A 14,349-nucleotide genomic window follows, 5' to 3' on the forward strand; every position below is an offset into this window, starting at 1 on the left:
GAAACATAGGCTGTTGGATTCCATTTATGGCTAGCAGGCAAATTGCCAAATATAAGGTTGGCTCCACCTATATCTAAAGCAACCTTGACAAGCATTTAATCTCCCTAAGTTCCTTCCTAAGTTTCCAACAGCTTCCCTTTCAGTAGCTAATTTCATTGCCCGAGTATTCTTAGAAATCTCATTTTGAATGGTGTTTGGGGATTTATTTGGATATTTGTCTATAGATGGGGAAACAGAAACAAGTTCTTAGGCCAGCCAGGAAACAGCCCAAATGCTCTCTTTTCCCAAGCTGCCAAGTGGGCTTCCCCACGCTTTGCCTGCTGAAATAAAGCATGCTGATTGTTTTGGTCAACAGGATGTCACTGCGAAGGAACGCAGGCCAAGGATGGAGGAACATGAAAGGGGGAAGGTAAACAAAGAGGTCTAGAAAGGGAATAAAGGCTATGAGAGAGACAGTGGTTTCAGTCTAGAAAGAATCCAGAGGATGCAAGTAGTTGGCGGGTGGGGAGGAGAGATCCACAACAGTGCAAGCTGAAAATATGTTTGCTAGTAGTGGTTAATAGCATCACTCCTAACTTGCAAGCATCTACAGTGGTCTTATTTAGCTACATTAGCATCAAGCCTTTATTATCATGCTTTATGGTACTCAAAAGTACTTCAAAAAATCCCAGCCACCCTTACAAAAAAAGATAGTGCTATCATATACATATTGCAGGTGTGCGGGGTAGAATAAAAGCTACGAGAGTGGCTTACCTAATACCACTTAGCGAACTCATGGAAGAGGTTAGATTTTAACCAGTGAACTTAACCACTACATTATAGGAAGTAACTTATGCAGTATATGAGCGATCTATGAAAGTGCCGTAGCTTCATAATTGCTGAAATTGTAGGTGGAAAGAATGCGGAGGGCAGAGACTTGCTTTGCTAAATATGAAAAATGTTTTAGGTAATCACAAGTTACATATCCTACTATACTGGCCGTTGGTCCTGTGTGTTCTGTGCTGACTAACAAGGAATCTCTGAGATCTCAGGCAGAGATTTGATATGTGGAATTAAGCCCAGGTCTTCACACACACACACACACACACACACACACACACACACACACACGTACGTGCTGCTTCTGAATTCACAGCCCTCCTCATAATGCTTCATATATATTCTTGCAGTAAAACAACAGTACTGCAAGACAGGCAAGATTGAGGGTCGATGCTGACACATAGCAGCTTGCAACGTTTACAACGGAAAAGATATTTGACCCTGGACTTTCCAACTCATATGCTTATTCACTACGCCACACTGCGTCTTATACATTCTTGTTTCTGTTTCTTTTCAAGTTGCTTCCAGATTACCAGCTCCAGCACAACCAATGTACTGCTGCAGTAACACACCATCCCAATGCTTCTGTTGGGGGACATTACATATTTCCTGTGCTAGATGCCTAATTTTTTTTTATAAGTGGGGGGACGAATGCTTCCCCAGAAAGCATTTCCTTTTAACTTTGCAACTTGAGGCTCGGCATGCAAGTTACACAAAGGCGATCACACACTGTTTAAACAGGTCACAAGCTGTTCTGTAACGCGACAGAACCAACACGAATATTCCATTCCAAATGCCTAAACCATGTTGTGACTGTAATAATGTATTTAATGCCTTACAGCAGGGATAGGCAGCGTGGTGCCTTTCAGATGTCAGGGAACACCACCGGCCCCAGCCAGCATGGCCAATGGCCAGAAATGATGGGAGTTATAGGGTACCACATTGCTACCCCTGCTTTGGAGACTGGATACCACTCAGTGACAATTTAGATGTGAGGTCCAAGTGCATGCCCTTATTTCTTCTCACAGAACTGAACAGTGTGACATTCACTCTTATGGGGAAAAGAACGTCATGCTGGGCAGCCTGGGCCTCGCGGAAAAAGGACTTCTATAACACGGCTAAGATACTTACAAGCCCTTCTTCACCACCCATCATAATGATGGATATTTTGCAGGTAACTTTTTCCAACACTACCTCACTTTAATACAAACAAACAATCTTGTTACCCCAACCCACAACTTCTTTTATCCCAAATAACTAGAATAGGTAGGTAGAACTCATACTTGGGACCTCAGGTAGGTAGGTAGAACTAGGTAGAACACATACTTGTACAGCGTGGATCTGTTCAGTGTCACTCAGAATAGTGACATGTTGTTGTTGTTGTTGTTGTTGTTGTTGTTGTTGTTGTTGTTGTTGGCTGAAGCTCCCATCAGCCACTGTCAGGGCTGGTGAGGGTTGCAGTCCACAACATCTAGAAAAGAGCTTTCTAAACTGTGTGTCGCGACACGTTAGTGTGTTGGCTGCAGTGTGTAGGTGTGTTGCGCAAACGCTCCCCACGCTTCTCACAGGACGGGAAAGGGCTTAGTTTAACCTCCGGCTTGCTAGTAAAACTGAATTAGTGCATCGCGAAATGATGCATGTCTAAAAAGCATGTCACCAACATGAAAAATTTGGAAAGCTCCAATCTAGAAGTAGCCTGATCAAGTGAAAGATCGCTTCCTCTGTGTACTGGCAAAGCAAAACACAAGGCAAGCGCATGACATAAGATTGCAACCGGTTGCCATCACCGCCTGACCTCCTTCCTGCACTTAGCACCCCCAGTGCGCAGCTAGCTCTCTTCCTCAATGTGCGACACACTTGATAAAATAAATCAAACTACCCCCTTCCCAGTCACAGTTGGCAAAGGGCGCCGCTCAGGAAAGAGATGACTTGTTGCTAAGAGTGGGGTAACTCTTAACTGTCTACTCACCCTTCCAAGTGGAGAAGAAGCCAAACAGCCCCCTTCCTAGCGATGCGAGAATCTACAGGACAGATCAGTTGCTACTTCCTACTAAAACAGAGAAGCTGACGCTGATTAGCAAAGGGGAGAAACTTGATACTCTCAGTCATCGGACAGCCCCCAGCCTGGAAACTTACAGCTGAAGGCACCACCCTTTGCAGGGAATGCTGGGAAGTGTAGTTCTGTGAAGCAGTGGCGAGAGAGAGCTCTTCCAACGCCTGAAGCCCTTTGCGAGCCAAGCTGCTTTCCAAGGCTTATCCACACTTCCTCTTGCCTCGTTGCATTCCCCCAGAGAAAACCGTGCTTTAGTATTCAATTGGAGCAAAAGGCAGTTCAGCTTATAACTGAATAGTCCTGAGAGTGTCACTGGTGAATATTGGTAGTCGGTGTGGGGCAGAAAGGAGAAGGAACCAGTTTAAAACCAGGTGCCCACCTTCACAAATGTAAGGTGCTTCTCAAATGACATTGAGCGAGTGGCATTTGCTGGTTGTGCATCTAAACGGAATGAGGAACTTCCACTGAACAGTTGTGGGAAACTGCCTTACACCCAGTGCTCCATCTGGTTCAGTACTGTTGACACTGGCTGGCAGCAGCTCTCCAAGGTTTCAGAAAAGGAGCCTCTCCTTGTCTTACCCAGAGATGCCAGATGCTCTACCAATGAACTACGACTAAGCCTGCAACTAGATAGCACATTTATCTGGAACGCAGTGCAATTTACTTCTGAATAAATGTGCACAGGATTACTCTCCTTAGGACATTTATGAAGTCGAACAGACATTTAATTAAAAAGAAATCTAATTTAATTAAGTGGGATTTCCTTCCCAAGTACATATGAACAGGTTCTGGTGAAAATGCCCAAAGGCATACAGCTTTTCATTGGCTTTATAAATGTGAAGAATTCTAATGAGGTTTTTATAGGCCAGTCTTAATTACATTTACTCAAAAGTAAGTCCCACTGAGTTTAATACACAGATTAAAAAACATAAATGGAAAGAGGCATTAACTTATTGTCTCTATAGTCAATTTATGGGGTTCCATTGGCAAAGGCATTTTTATATCCTCTCCCCCCCACCCTGGTGAAAGTGAGGGCCGCCCATAGAAATCAGTGCAGAAACCTAAGCTTTTAATATAGCTGTGATTACATAGCAGTGTGATCTCCCATGAAAAGAAAGGTCCAGGAGAGGAGCTGCTGCTTTTCCTCACTTGGGAATGGTTTGGCGTGAAATATGAACAGCAAAATCCTATGAATATCTACTGAGATGTAAATGCAACTGAATTCAGAAGTAAATGGAAGTGGAACTTATTCCCAGGTAAATGTGTACAGGTTTCAACCTACATTATTTTTTAAAGTCCTAAGTTTTAGATAATAGCCATGCCTGTGCAAATTTCACAGCCAATTCAGTCCATTTCCCACCATATAGCAGGTTGTGGGAATAGAAGCTGTTAACACAGTGGCAATGTAAAGCTATGTTAATAACACAGGTTGGTACTGAAGCTAAGTGATTTACAACAATCTGGTGGCACTGTCAGCCTTGTTATATCCTTATTGCAGGTTGGGGGTGGGGTGTCAGGCTGAGGCAGAATACAGTGGTACCTTGGTTTACAACCATAATCCGTTCCAGAAGTCCATTTGTAAACCAAGACAGGTTATAACCCAAGGCGTGGTTTCGCCAATGAGGCCTCCAAAAAAAATGTGTTCGTAATCCCCCCAAAATGGGTTGTAATCCAAAAAAAGGTTGCAAACCAGGACACGCACTTCCGGGTTTGACATGTTTGTAATCCAAAACGTATGCAAACCAAGACGTATGCAAACCAAGGTACCACTGTACAACAACTCTGCAAAACAGTCCAGCTTTAACACTACAGATCAAAGTACTTCAAGTCAAAAATCACCCATACAGAATACCAGTCAAGCTGTAGCAAAGGTCAGCCTCCTTAAATTGCACACCCAGACTTGCACCCTGCCAAAATTCAGCATTCAGTTGCACAAAGAAACCTTGTGTTTCATGACCTTGTGTGCAGTCACATTACAGCTTTAGATGTCCAACTTCTTTAAAAAACAACAACAACAACACACAAAACAAACTCTTCTTCTTAAAGAAGGGGGGGAACACACACAAAACCCACATTTTCTGTATTTATTCCTAAAGGCAGTTCTCATTTCTATCCTGGAGAAGAAAAAAGAAATGTTCCAGAGCTGGCCCACCCATGAGGCGTGCTGAGGCAGTCGCCTCAGGTGGTGACAGCTGGGAAGGGTGGCAAAGCCCTGCCCTGAGGAGCTTGCCACCTCCTGCATTTGTTGCCCGCCTTCTCCACGCTGGCCTCCTTTTTTCTCCCCCACTGTCTTCAGCATACTGGGGCTTTCCTGGGCCGCCACCAGTTGCCTCAGATGATTGCAGGGGAAAGCGAAGGTGCCAGGGGTACCATGCTCTGTTTTGTCTCAGGTGGCAAAACATCCTGAGCCAGCCCTGAAACATTCTATTGGAAGTGGAAACTAGACCTGAGTCTCAGTCTAGTAATTACAAGCCTGTGGTTAAATGGGACTTACTTTCTCATAATGATGCTTATGATTACAGCCGAGTCTTACAGACGTCCACTTTAAAGACATGCAGAATTCAGAATTGCAGCCCCAGTGTCACCTGTGGAAACAACTTCTAAACTATGTATCTACCTTGGGCAGCCATTCTCAAGAAAGGAGTTAACATTAACTGTTTCCAAAGAAGATAGGTTAATGTCTCCTCCTGCTGGTAGGTGCGTGGACAGACATATCTATCAATAAGATCACTATGGGCATTTAAATCTATGCCAAATAAAGTAGGAATGAGGAATTGGGCTTGACAGGGGTCTCAATTTGGCCTGAGAAGCCATTCCTAGCAAACCATGCCCACCTGCCCTACACCTGATGTCATAGGTGAGGTATGGGGCAGGTTCCTCAAGTAGCTACAAAGGAATTAGGGGCTTAAAGGGACTTCCTGATTGCTCTTTTGCTGGAGCAAGGTATATCAACTGATGGGGTAAGTGGAGAGTTCAGCTTGCTCCAGGAGGTTTGTACAGAAACCGCTACTGAAACAAAACTTTTAAAACTATATACAAGAAGGTGATGGATCTTTCTTCTGGAGATAGTATCAGTTTGACTGCTCTTTAAAGCAGTGTTTCCCAACCGGTGTTCCGCGGCACACTAGTGTGCCGTGAGACACCGGCTGGTGTGCCGTGGGAGGGAGGCGGGAGAGTCGGGCGGCGAGAGGCGGCGGCGGCGAGGATCCGCGTCGAGCAGGGGGCGGCTCCGCGGTGCTGGTGCCGAGCGGCGGGGCAGCGCGCGCAAAAGGGAGGAGCGCGAGACAGCGGAGGAGGAGGAGGCCGGCATGTCCGGGCAGCAGCAGCAACAGCAGCAGCAGCAACTCCCGGCGACGGCTCCTCCTCCGCCCGCTATCGCCGCCACCACCACAACAGCCGCCGCCGCCTCAGCTGCCGCCGTCCCTCAATCCCTCGCTCTGCTGCCTCCTCCCACCCCGGCAAGGGGAAGGGAAAAAACTTTCACTTTTGTGCGTCCCTCCCGGCGTGACGCTGCGCGCTGACGTCACGGGGCGGGGCATTAATGGTGGTGTGCCGTGAGATTTTTTCCCGGTAAACAGGTGTGCCGTTGCCCAAAAACGTTTGGGAAACACTGCTTTAAAGTACGGTAACATGGCAAATCTAGTTGCCAGCCAGAGTAATATGGAGTAAGTTGGGTGTCTCCATGGTAGGGATGGAGGTGCAGGGACAAGAGGAGAGTCAGCTTAAACAGAAAAAAAGTATTTTCAAATGAATTTACATTTTCAAAACCTGTTAACATGCTGAGCTCAGGTAGACTGAAGGGCTCAGGTAGACAATAGGCTTAATTACATTCCTCCAATGAGAGGGGAGAGGAACTACCTAACCAAGCCTGGCAGGGCAGCGTACTCTATGGTGCTAACCCCTTAATTACCTAAGCACAGTGCTTTTCTTCTAGAAAAAAAGGTGCCGATACTCACCATGAAGTTGTTATAGTGCCACCCTTTTAACTAGTGCTTTTTAACTAGTCTAAGACTGCAATCCTATCTGGGAAGCAAATCCCGCTGGAGACTAGGGGGTTTACTAGACAGCCTGGCTCAGGCATGTACAGTGGTACCTCGGGTTAAGCACTTAATTCGTTCCGGAGGTCCGTTCTTAACCTGAAACTGTTCTTAACCTGAAGCACCACTTTAGCTAATGGGGCCTCCTGCTGCTGCTGCGCCAACAGAGCACAATTTCTGTTCTCATCCTGAAGCAAAGTTCTTAACCTGAGGTACTATTTCTGGGTTAGCAGAGTCTGTAACCTGAAGCGTATGTAACTCGAGGTACCACTGTATCAAGCATCACCTTGATAACTGCAGCAGTGATCCTCCTGTGAATGGACCGCCACGGCTGCAACACCACCGATAAAGCGTCCGTTTCGACTCACACACAATTCTCTTCAATGGAGTCAGCGCTCCACATTCACCAGAGCATACGTTAGAAAGAACTAAAGCAGGCGTAGGCAAACTCGGCCCTCCAGATGTTTTGGGACTACAACTCCCATCAACCCTAGCTAACAGGACCAGTGGTCAGGGATGATGGGAATTGCAGTCTCTAAACAGCTGGAGGGCCGAGTTTGCCTATGCCTGATCTAGAGAGATCAAGCCGCGTCCCCTTTGGAGGGTATCATCCCTAAGTGTGCACTCATTAGGAACTCACAACCAATTCCCAGTAACGGAACACCTAGCAAAGCAGACACGTGACGTGCCTGAATCTCTACACACGATACGGGCACGCGCAGTTTCTTCCACGTCACGATCTGAGGCGCGCCGCTCTCCGCCCCTCCCCGACACCACGTGACTCCTCGAGCGCTTCGCCGCCGCGCAGTCACCTCCAGCCTGTGAAGAAAGAACAAAAGCACGTGACTCGACCCTCTCTGGTCTCCTTCCTCTGACGCGCTCGGTGGAACGCTCCCGGGAGCAGGGGGAGGGGAGGAGAAGGGGAGGGTTTTGCGGCCGGCCAATGGGGGACCCGCGACCCTTCGGAGTTGCCCAATCCGCACGCAGAGGGCCGCGAGCGCGAGGGTCCGGCAGCCAATAGCGGGCGGCGGTGAGGCTCCGTCTCCCGTGAGCCACCGGGGCCCCGCCGGGCAGCGTTCCTTGCGTCGCGGCGGCCAATAGGAGCGGAGGACGCTGTGGTACATTGGCAAGGTGAGCGAGGGCGGGAGGGGCTTGGCTGGGTCCAGTCAGGAGAGCCGCGACTTTGAGGTTCGGTGCAGCCCTTCTTCGTCCCCGAAGGTGAGTGTGTGCAGGGGAAGCGGGGAGGGCGCCCGCCTGGTCCCGGGGCCTCCCGTGAGGGTGAGGCGGCTGCACGGGGAGCGGGGAGACCCCGGTGCTCGGGTCTGTTCCCACGAGCGCGCCGTTCGCGGCTCCCTTCATCCCGAAGGCCCGTTTGAATTGGGAACAGCAGTTAAAAGGCGTCCCGTCTCGTCGCGAGTGAATCACTCGCTGCTTCTTAGGGGCGCCTTTTGACGGCTGAGCGACGTAGGTTGCTGCAGTCGCGGAATCGTAGAATTGGAAAGGGACCGCGAGGGCCATCTAGTCCGGCCCCTTGCAATAATGCAGGGATCGTTCGCGCAGCGTGGGGCTCGAAGCCACCACCCCGAGGGTGGAAGAGTCTCGCTTGCCCCCTCAGCTCATTGGCCTGCTTGCTAACGGACATGCTAGACTAGATGGTGGACCAAGTCCTTCTTGTGGGCTAGAAACTCCAGGGCGACATGGCTTCTAGTGCAACCGGCCTGTTAGTTACCGGTTTTGTCTGCCTGTGAATGTTTCTCTGGAAGGGCAGGGCGAAGGACTAGGGGAATGCTGTGGAGCTAAACGGGGTGTGTTTGCAGGCGGCAGGTGTGCAAAGGGCAACTAACGTGAAGAGAACCGGCCAATGTCGTCTTCAGTGCTGGAAGTTAACAAAGATGTAGATGGTGGAGGTGGTCATTGGGATGCCACCTACAAAATGGGAAAGGATTTGGGAAGGTGGTAGATTCAGGATGGGGCAAAAGGCTTTGTAGCCCACAACGATCCGGTTCCAGATGAAGTTGTTTTTAGGGGGACAGCTGCAGCTTTGAAATATTGGCTAACTTTCTGCAAGTCCTGTTACCTAATTGTGCTTTTTTGTGGCTCCTAGCTATGCACAGTTTCTCTTAAACACCCTTTCAATCAATTACAAAGTCAAATGTCATTTTTGAGTGCCTAATTGCCGTAAGAAGCAATGTTGTGTTGGCCAAACATAGCTTAGATTGTCATCTGCCTTTCCCCTGACAGGTTTCATGTCTGTCACCTTATCTGTGGTGTCTGTCCATAGTTGGAGGTCACTGATGCAGTTACAAGCTATCTGCTTCTTCCTTGCTCTTTGTGAATAAGTGGACTCTCCATTAATAGTGTTCTTTCAAGGCCATTCTGTCCTCCTCCTTTAATTCTGGACTTAGTTTGCAAAATCTTAATAAAAAGCTATACTGAAACAGATAAGGAAATGTACTCCATTTTGTCCACACACTGGGCTTTCCCTCTTAGTTGTGAGAGTATTCAGTGGGTGTTTTTGTAAAATGTGACTTTCCCCCTTTATTCAGGATCATCAGAATGCAGACTCCAGTAGCTCTCCTGGCTTCGCCAGCTCTGGTAAGGAATTTTTGGCTTGCAAGTGCCTTAGTGTATCTTAGGTTACTTTAGTATCTGACACTCCTCATATTATTCATCGTTACAATGGGTAAAATCTCTTTAAAGAGGAAAAACTAAGAGTGAGCTGTTTGATATGTCATTTGAACTCAGTCAACAATAGTTTCTGAAGGGTATGTTAAACCAGACTTACAAAAAAGTTAATAAAAGTTACAAGCCAATAAATCCTTAGTCTTCCTGCCCATGCATTTCTATAATAGTCCTCGGTGAGTGACCAACTCTGTTCCAGTTTAGAAAACAAAACAAAACATCTCTATCTTGGAAGTAATTCAGACTCTGTAAGGTGAACCAGTAAATGGTTTTTTACCCATGAGAATGAATTTATGGCAGGTATGGGGGAACTTGTGACCCTCCAGATATTTTTGGACAACAGCTCCCATCATCCCTGACCATTGGCCATGCTGACTAGGGCTGATGTGAGTTGATCAGAAAGATCTGTTCAGTTCATTTGATATCAATTCATGTGGACCCCCAAAGCAGCTGATTGTTTTTAAAAAAATGGACAAAAATATTTGAGTGCCCAAGTCCTGATACAAATAGTATTAGGAAGACTACTGCCCATGTCTAGAGTCTCTAGCTAGGTTTAAAAGGCAGCAATGAATACTTTCCCTCTTGCAGATATATGTCCTTTCCAATATGAGAGAAGCTGTGTATTCAAGCAAGATCTAGAATCTCCTGCCACAGAGAATTTACATTATATGATGAATAGGCATACCTGTCTTGAAAGAGAACTGCCTTCTGATCAGCACAGAAGTGCCTCATCACCAGTTGGGGGGAAGGCCTCAGCTCACTGGTGTAGGATAAATCTTGCAAGCATCTAATAACAAGTTAAATCCTTAAAATCTACCATTTGAAGGATCAAGTGGGATAGCTAGAAAATATATTTGGCTATGATGCTGAAGAGCCACTGTCAGTCAGAACAGATTGCATTGGTCTCTGAATAGAGCAGTTCTTTATATCCTGATATGAATTTAATGTTTTTCTTTCCAGTTCCGCTGCTGTTCTCGGGCTCTAACCAGGCCAGCTTCCCTGTCTATATTGAGCAGGCCAGAGACTCAGACTCTGCAGGTAGGAATAAACAACATGACTCCTCATTGCTATCTTCAGGATTTGTTTGCACCTTGATTTTCTTTACAAAAAGGAACAAAAAAAAATGGTTAAAAGCATCATGCAGTGATCCCAAACTACAGCCAAACAATAAAACTCTATACATTATTTTTCTCATGATGTGGGAACAATATTAACTTCTTTGCTTTCAAACTCGAAGGTTAGCACTAGCTGCCTCTTACATGACATTGACAGCTTAGCTTCCATCAGAGTATCTAGAAGAGGAACCGATGCTGCCATGCGTAATTAAACCAGTTTCACCCCTTTGAAAAAGTGTAGTAGTGCTGGTGTAAGAAGTCTCTTCCCTTGTGACCTAGAAAAGGTGTGGGGGAACTGTGGCTCTCCAAAAGTTGCTAAACTTCAACTCCCATCATCTTTTGCCATTGGCCTTGATGCAAGTTGGAGTTCAGCAACAACTGGAGCATCAACGGTTCCCTGCACTTGGCCTAGTCTGAGCAATACTGGAATAAATCCTGCAGAAGCTCTTCTACACCATCAGCATACTATAAGAAGGACCTTTTTTTCTGGCAGAAGCTACTGTCTTGTTGATTTTTTTAGAGTCCATGTTAATATTTTAAAAATTCAAAAGCAAGCACTACTTCAAAACCATTATGTCCTTCATTTTTAAAAAAGCATGCTGTTACACAGGGTTGAAAAATTTAACTTGTGTTTCAACTGGTCACGCTCCTTGCTCATTTTAAAAAACCTTTTGGATAGGAAATTGCATAAATTTAAGCCTTCATGAAACTTTCATTGCTATTCTAACGTTTACATTGAGTAGTTTCCCCCAGAATTCCCTTTTACTCCTACTGGATTGGGGAACATTAAGAATTGGTATTCTTTGTATGTGTGGTAGGCATATCTCTGTTTGTACATCAAACAGATTTTCAGAATCTGCATAGTTGTAGTTCAGTGGTTGCTACATCTCTTAACTAGATTACAAGGGAGGTCATTTCACACACACCCTTAAGGTTTCAATAGGGTGACTGAACAACAGTTACGTCTGCTAGAGACCTGCATTTCTGTTCCAGCCCATGACCTGGCAGAGACACCTAAGTGGCATTATTTGCTATTCTCTCTCCCCACTCCCCCACAGCCAATGCTTAGAAAACTAGTAGTCTGTGTCCAAGGCCATTGCCTCTTCCCTTCGTTCTTCTCTGCCTTGTCTTGGGTATGTCCTTCCCCTGCCCTGGAGGTGGGCAGAAGGCAGCCTGGGATCTGTTTGGCAAGGATTCCTGACTCTCTTAACAATATCAGCAACTGTAAAAAGCCCCACCCACGGTTCGCTTACTGGGAAAAGATTTATTTTCTGAAAGAAATTGCAAGCTTGGTTCTCTTGCGGATCACAAATCCATAGGTTGAGCTAGCCCTGTTCTTCATTCTTAGTGATCCATCAAGCTGAGCTGCTATTTTCCACCTGCCGCCAGTGGAGGCCCTGGTTGGCTTCAAGGTTCTAATAAAGAAACAAAGTAGGTCCTGCCAGCCTGATGTCTACCCACCCATTGTTTGGGAACATCTGGAACAAACGCTGTTAGGAAGAGAAAATGATTTGGAGGCTTAAAGTGACTGATATAAATCATGCTAATTACTTGCTTCCTCCACAGCCTTTTGGAGTTTTGAATCGTCAGCTAGCTCATCGGGAATTCCAAACCAGTGCTGTCTCCCGTGATATTGATACTGCTGCTAAATTCATCGGTGCTGGTGCTGCTACTGTGGGGGTAGCTGGTTCAGGAGCTGGGATTGGGACAGTGTTTGGCAGTTTAATCATTGGTTATGCCAGGTAAGTTAGCTTGGGGAAAGCATTTCTGCTTTGTTTCAGCAGGCAGTTTAGATTTTTTGTGTGAAGACTTTTACCACAAATGCATTCCTCTTGGGAGAAGCAGTTTTTTAAAGCAGCTGACAGTGATTGGAAACTCCAGCTAGGAAAAGCTGCAATAGAAGAAAATTGGTGGAATCTGCATGGAATTTTCTTGTCAAGTATCTTGTTGATGAGAGAAAATACCTTTTTCAAACCAGTAGTGTCAAAGGTGTCACTGTTAAAAAGATCATAACCAAAGTTACCTTCAGTGTAAGAATCAGCTTGTATTGTACACACAGTGCTCATACCAGCTGGGTTATTGTCTTTCCATTCTCAATGTAATATTTTTTGTGCTAAAGAAGCAATTATTGTCTGTGTATGGATTGAAGAATATTTTCTCTCTCTAAATGTTCCTGTTTGGTGAAGTGTGTCCGTGGTTCAAAAGTATGTGAGCACATAAATGTTTGTATTCAGACAAAGTATCTTCACAGATTTTGGAACATAGTATGATTTATTAGAATGTACCCATGTATTTCAAAATTTAAATTAAGGGATGCTTCCCCCCAGTCTTCTGTCTTGCCTCTCCTTCAACTCTCTATGAACCACAAATTACTAATGACAAAGCTTGAAATATGTGGTTCTTTGTAAAGCAGATTTCCATGGTTGTTTACCTTTAATCTAAGAACAATCTATACACCTTTTAAGTGAGATGTGGTGGATATATTTATGACTGTTAGTTAACAAAGCTTTCCCCGTGTTCACTCTGAGGTTCTACAAATACATTTTCAAGAGTGGGCTTGGGAAGCCTATTGCAGCTTTTTATTTTGGAAAAGCCAATGGGATTTTACCTTACAGATTTCTCTTCTGTTCTACCTACAGGAACCCATCCCTCAAGCAGCAGCTGTTTTCTTACGCTATCCTGGGTTTTGCCCTCTCAGAGGCCATGGGGCTCTTCTGTTTGATGGTGGCATTCCTCATTTTGTTTGCCATGTGAAAGCCTTGGAGCTACGCTGCAGCTGCTGTCTGTCTGTGTCCTCTCCAGTTTGAGCCTGCCTCCCTTGCCAGGGTGTTAACAGATTTAAACAAACTTTCTCTAAATAAATAAGATTCAAGTTTTTTGTTTTGTGCTTTTCATCCTAAAAGTTTGCTCGTAATTCTTAAATATACACATATTGAGAAGGGGAAGAAAAAATTATAATGTGCCAAATCAATCTGGCACAGTCCTGTTGTAATTTACAATAAAATATAGTTGGCTAAAAATTCAGTGCCACAATTAGCCCCCAGACACTAAGAAATATTGTAGAGAAGAGAACAGTTCTACAATCTGCTTGAAGGATACAATTGGAATGTCATCAGGCCCACAATTCCATACAGAGTTTGCCTAAGGAACAGGGAGGATGGTCTATACTGAAGTTGCATGCAGGGGAGAGACATACCTTATTTTCAAATAATCTGTCTCTATACTACTGAAGCAAGTTTACTACCCTCAGCAACTGGAAAGGGTATGATAGCCCAGGACCTTTAAATACATGGTTACAAAAATTAAACAAGCTTATCTGCACCCTAAGACTAGTAAATTCCAATCCCTCATAAAATTGGCATGCCAATGAGTATCTCATATATGAAGACTTTTTAGATTTACTGTCGTACCTTGGTTTTCGAACAGCTTAGTTCTCGAATGTTCTGGCTGGGTCCTGAACGTCGCAAACCTGGAAGTGAGTGTTTGCTAACATTCTTTTGGAACCCGAACGTCCAACACGGATTCCACGCATTCCAATTGGCTGCAGGAGCTTCCTGCAGCCAATCAAAAGCCGCGCCTTGGTTTCCGAATGTTTTGGAAGTCAGTCTCATTTTGAGCCCCAAAATTCTGTGTTTTGTGACAA

The 14,349-nt window shown here is 45.5% G+C and overlaps 2 protein-coding genes across 7 annotated transcripts in view; one reads left to right on the plus strand and one right to left on the minus strand.

The window, feature by feature from the left end:
- Window positions 1-14,349, minus strand: part of CALCOCO2 (calcium binding and coiled-coil domain 2) — a 42,697-nt gene that overhangs the window by 27,415 nt on the left and 933 nt on the right. The window contains exon 2 of one of the 5 annotated variants that reach the window (XM_083469811.1): window positions 7,599-7,728. In XM_083469811.1, the coding sequence (XP_083325937.1) occupies window positions 7,599-7,728 (130 nt within the window). Of the gene's footprint in view, window positions 1-2,145; window positions 2,169-2,788; window positions 2,969-7,549; window positions 7,733-14,349 lie in introns of those variants that run through there. The other 4 variants (XM_083469810.1, XM_083469815.1, XM_083469812.1 and 1 more) reach the window with 4 other exon arrangements.
- ATP5MC1 (ATP synthase membrane subunit c locus 1) lies at window positions 7,939-13,582 on the plus strand. 2 transcript variants are annotated; one of them, XM_083470372.1, is made up of 5 exons: window positions 7,939-8,040; window positions 9,456-9,504; window positions 10,552-10,629; window positions 12,273-12,448; window positions 13,346-13,582. In XM_083470372.1, exons 2-5 carry the CDS (start codon window positions 9,466-9,468, stop codon window positions 13,458-13,460), a joined length of 408 nt encoding a protein of 135 aa, XP_083326498.1. In that variant the 5' UTR covers window positions 7,939-8,040; window positions 9,456-9,465; the 3' UTR covers window positions 13,461-13,582. The 2 variants fall into 2 exon arrangements, with proteins under 2 accessions (XP_083326498.1, XP_083326497.1); XM_083470371.1 differs by having other exon boundaries at window positions 7,989-8,127.

Source organism: Podarcis liolepis (genome assembly GCF_965112155.1).
Source record: "Podarcis liolepis genome assembly, chromosome: 13".
NCBI classification, from domain to species: Eukaryota; Metazoa; Chordata; class Lepidosauria; order Squamata; family Lacertidae; genus Podarcis; species Podarcis liolepis.

Bases quoted from the DNA above. Each gene is read 5' to 3' on its own strand.
- ATP5MC1 (XM_083470372.1), top strand. From the start codon at position 9,466: ATGCAGACTCCAGTAGCTCTCCTGGCTTCGCCAGCTCTG. The intron at 9,505-10,551 runs GTAAGGAATTTT...TTTTCTTTCCAG, and splicing joins TCCTGGCTTCGCCAGCTCTG to TTCCGCTGCTGTTCTCGGGC. The intron at 12,449-13,345 runs GTAAGTTAGCTT...TTCTACCTACAG, and splicing joins TTAATCATTGGTTATGCCAG to GAACCCATCCCTCAAGCAGC.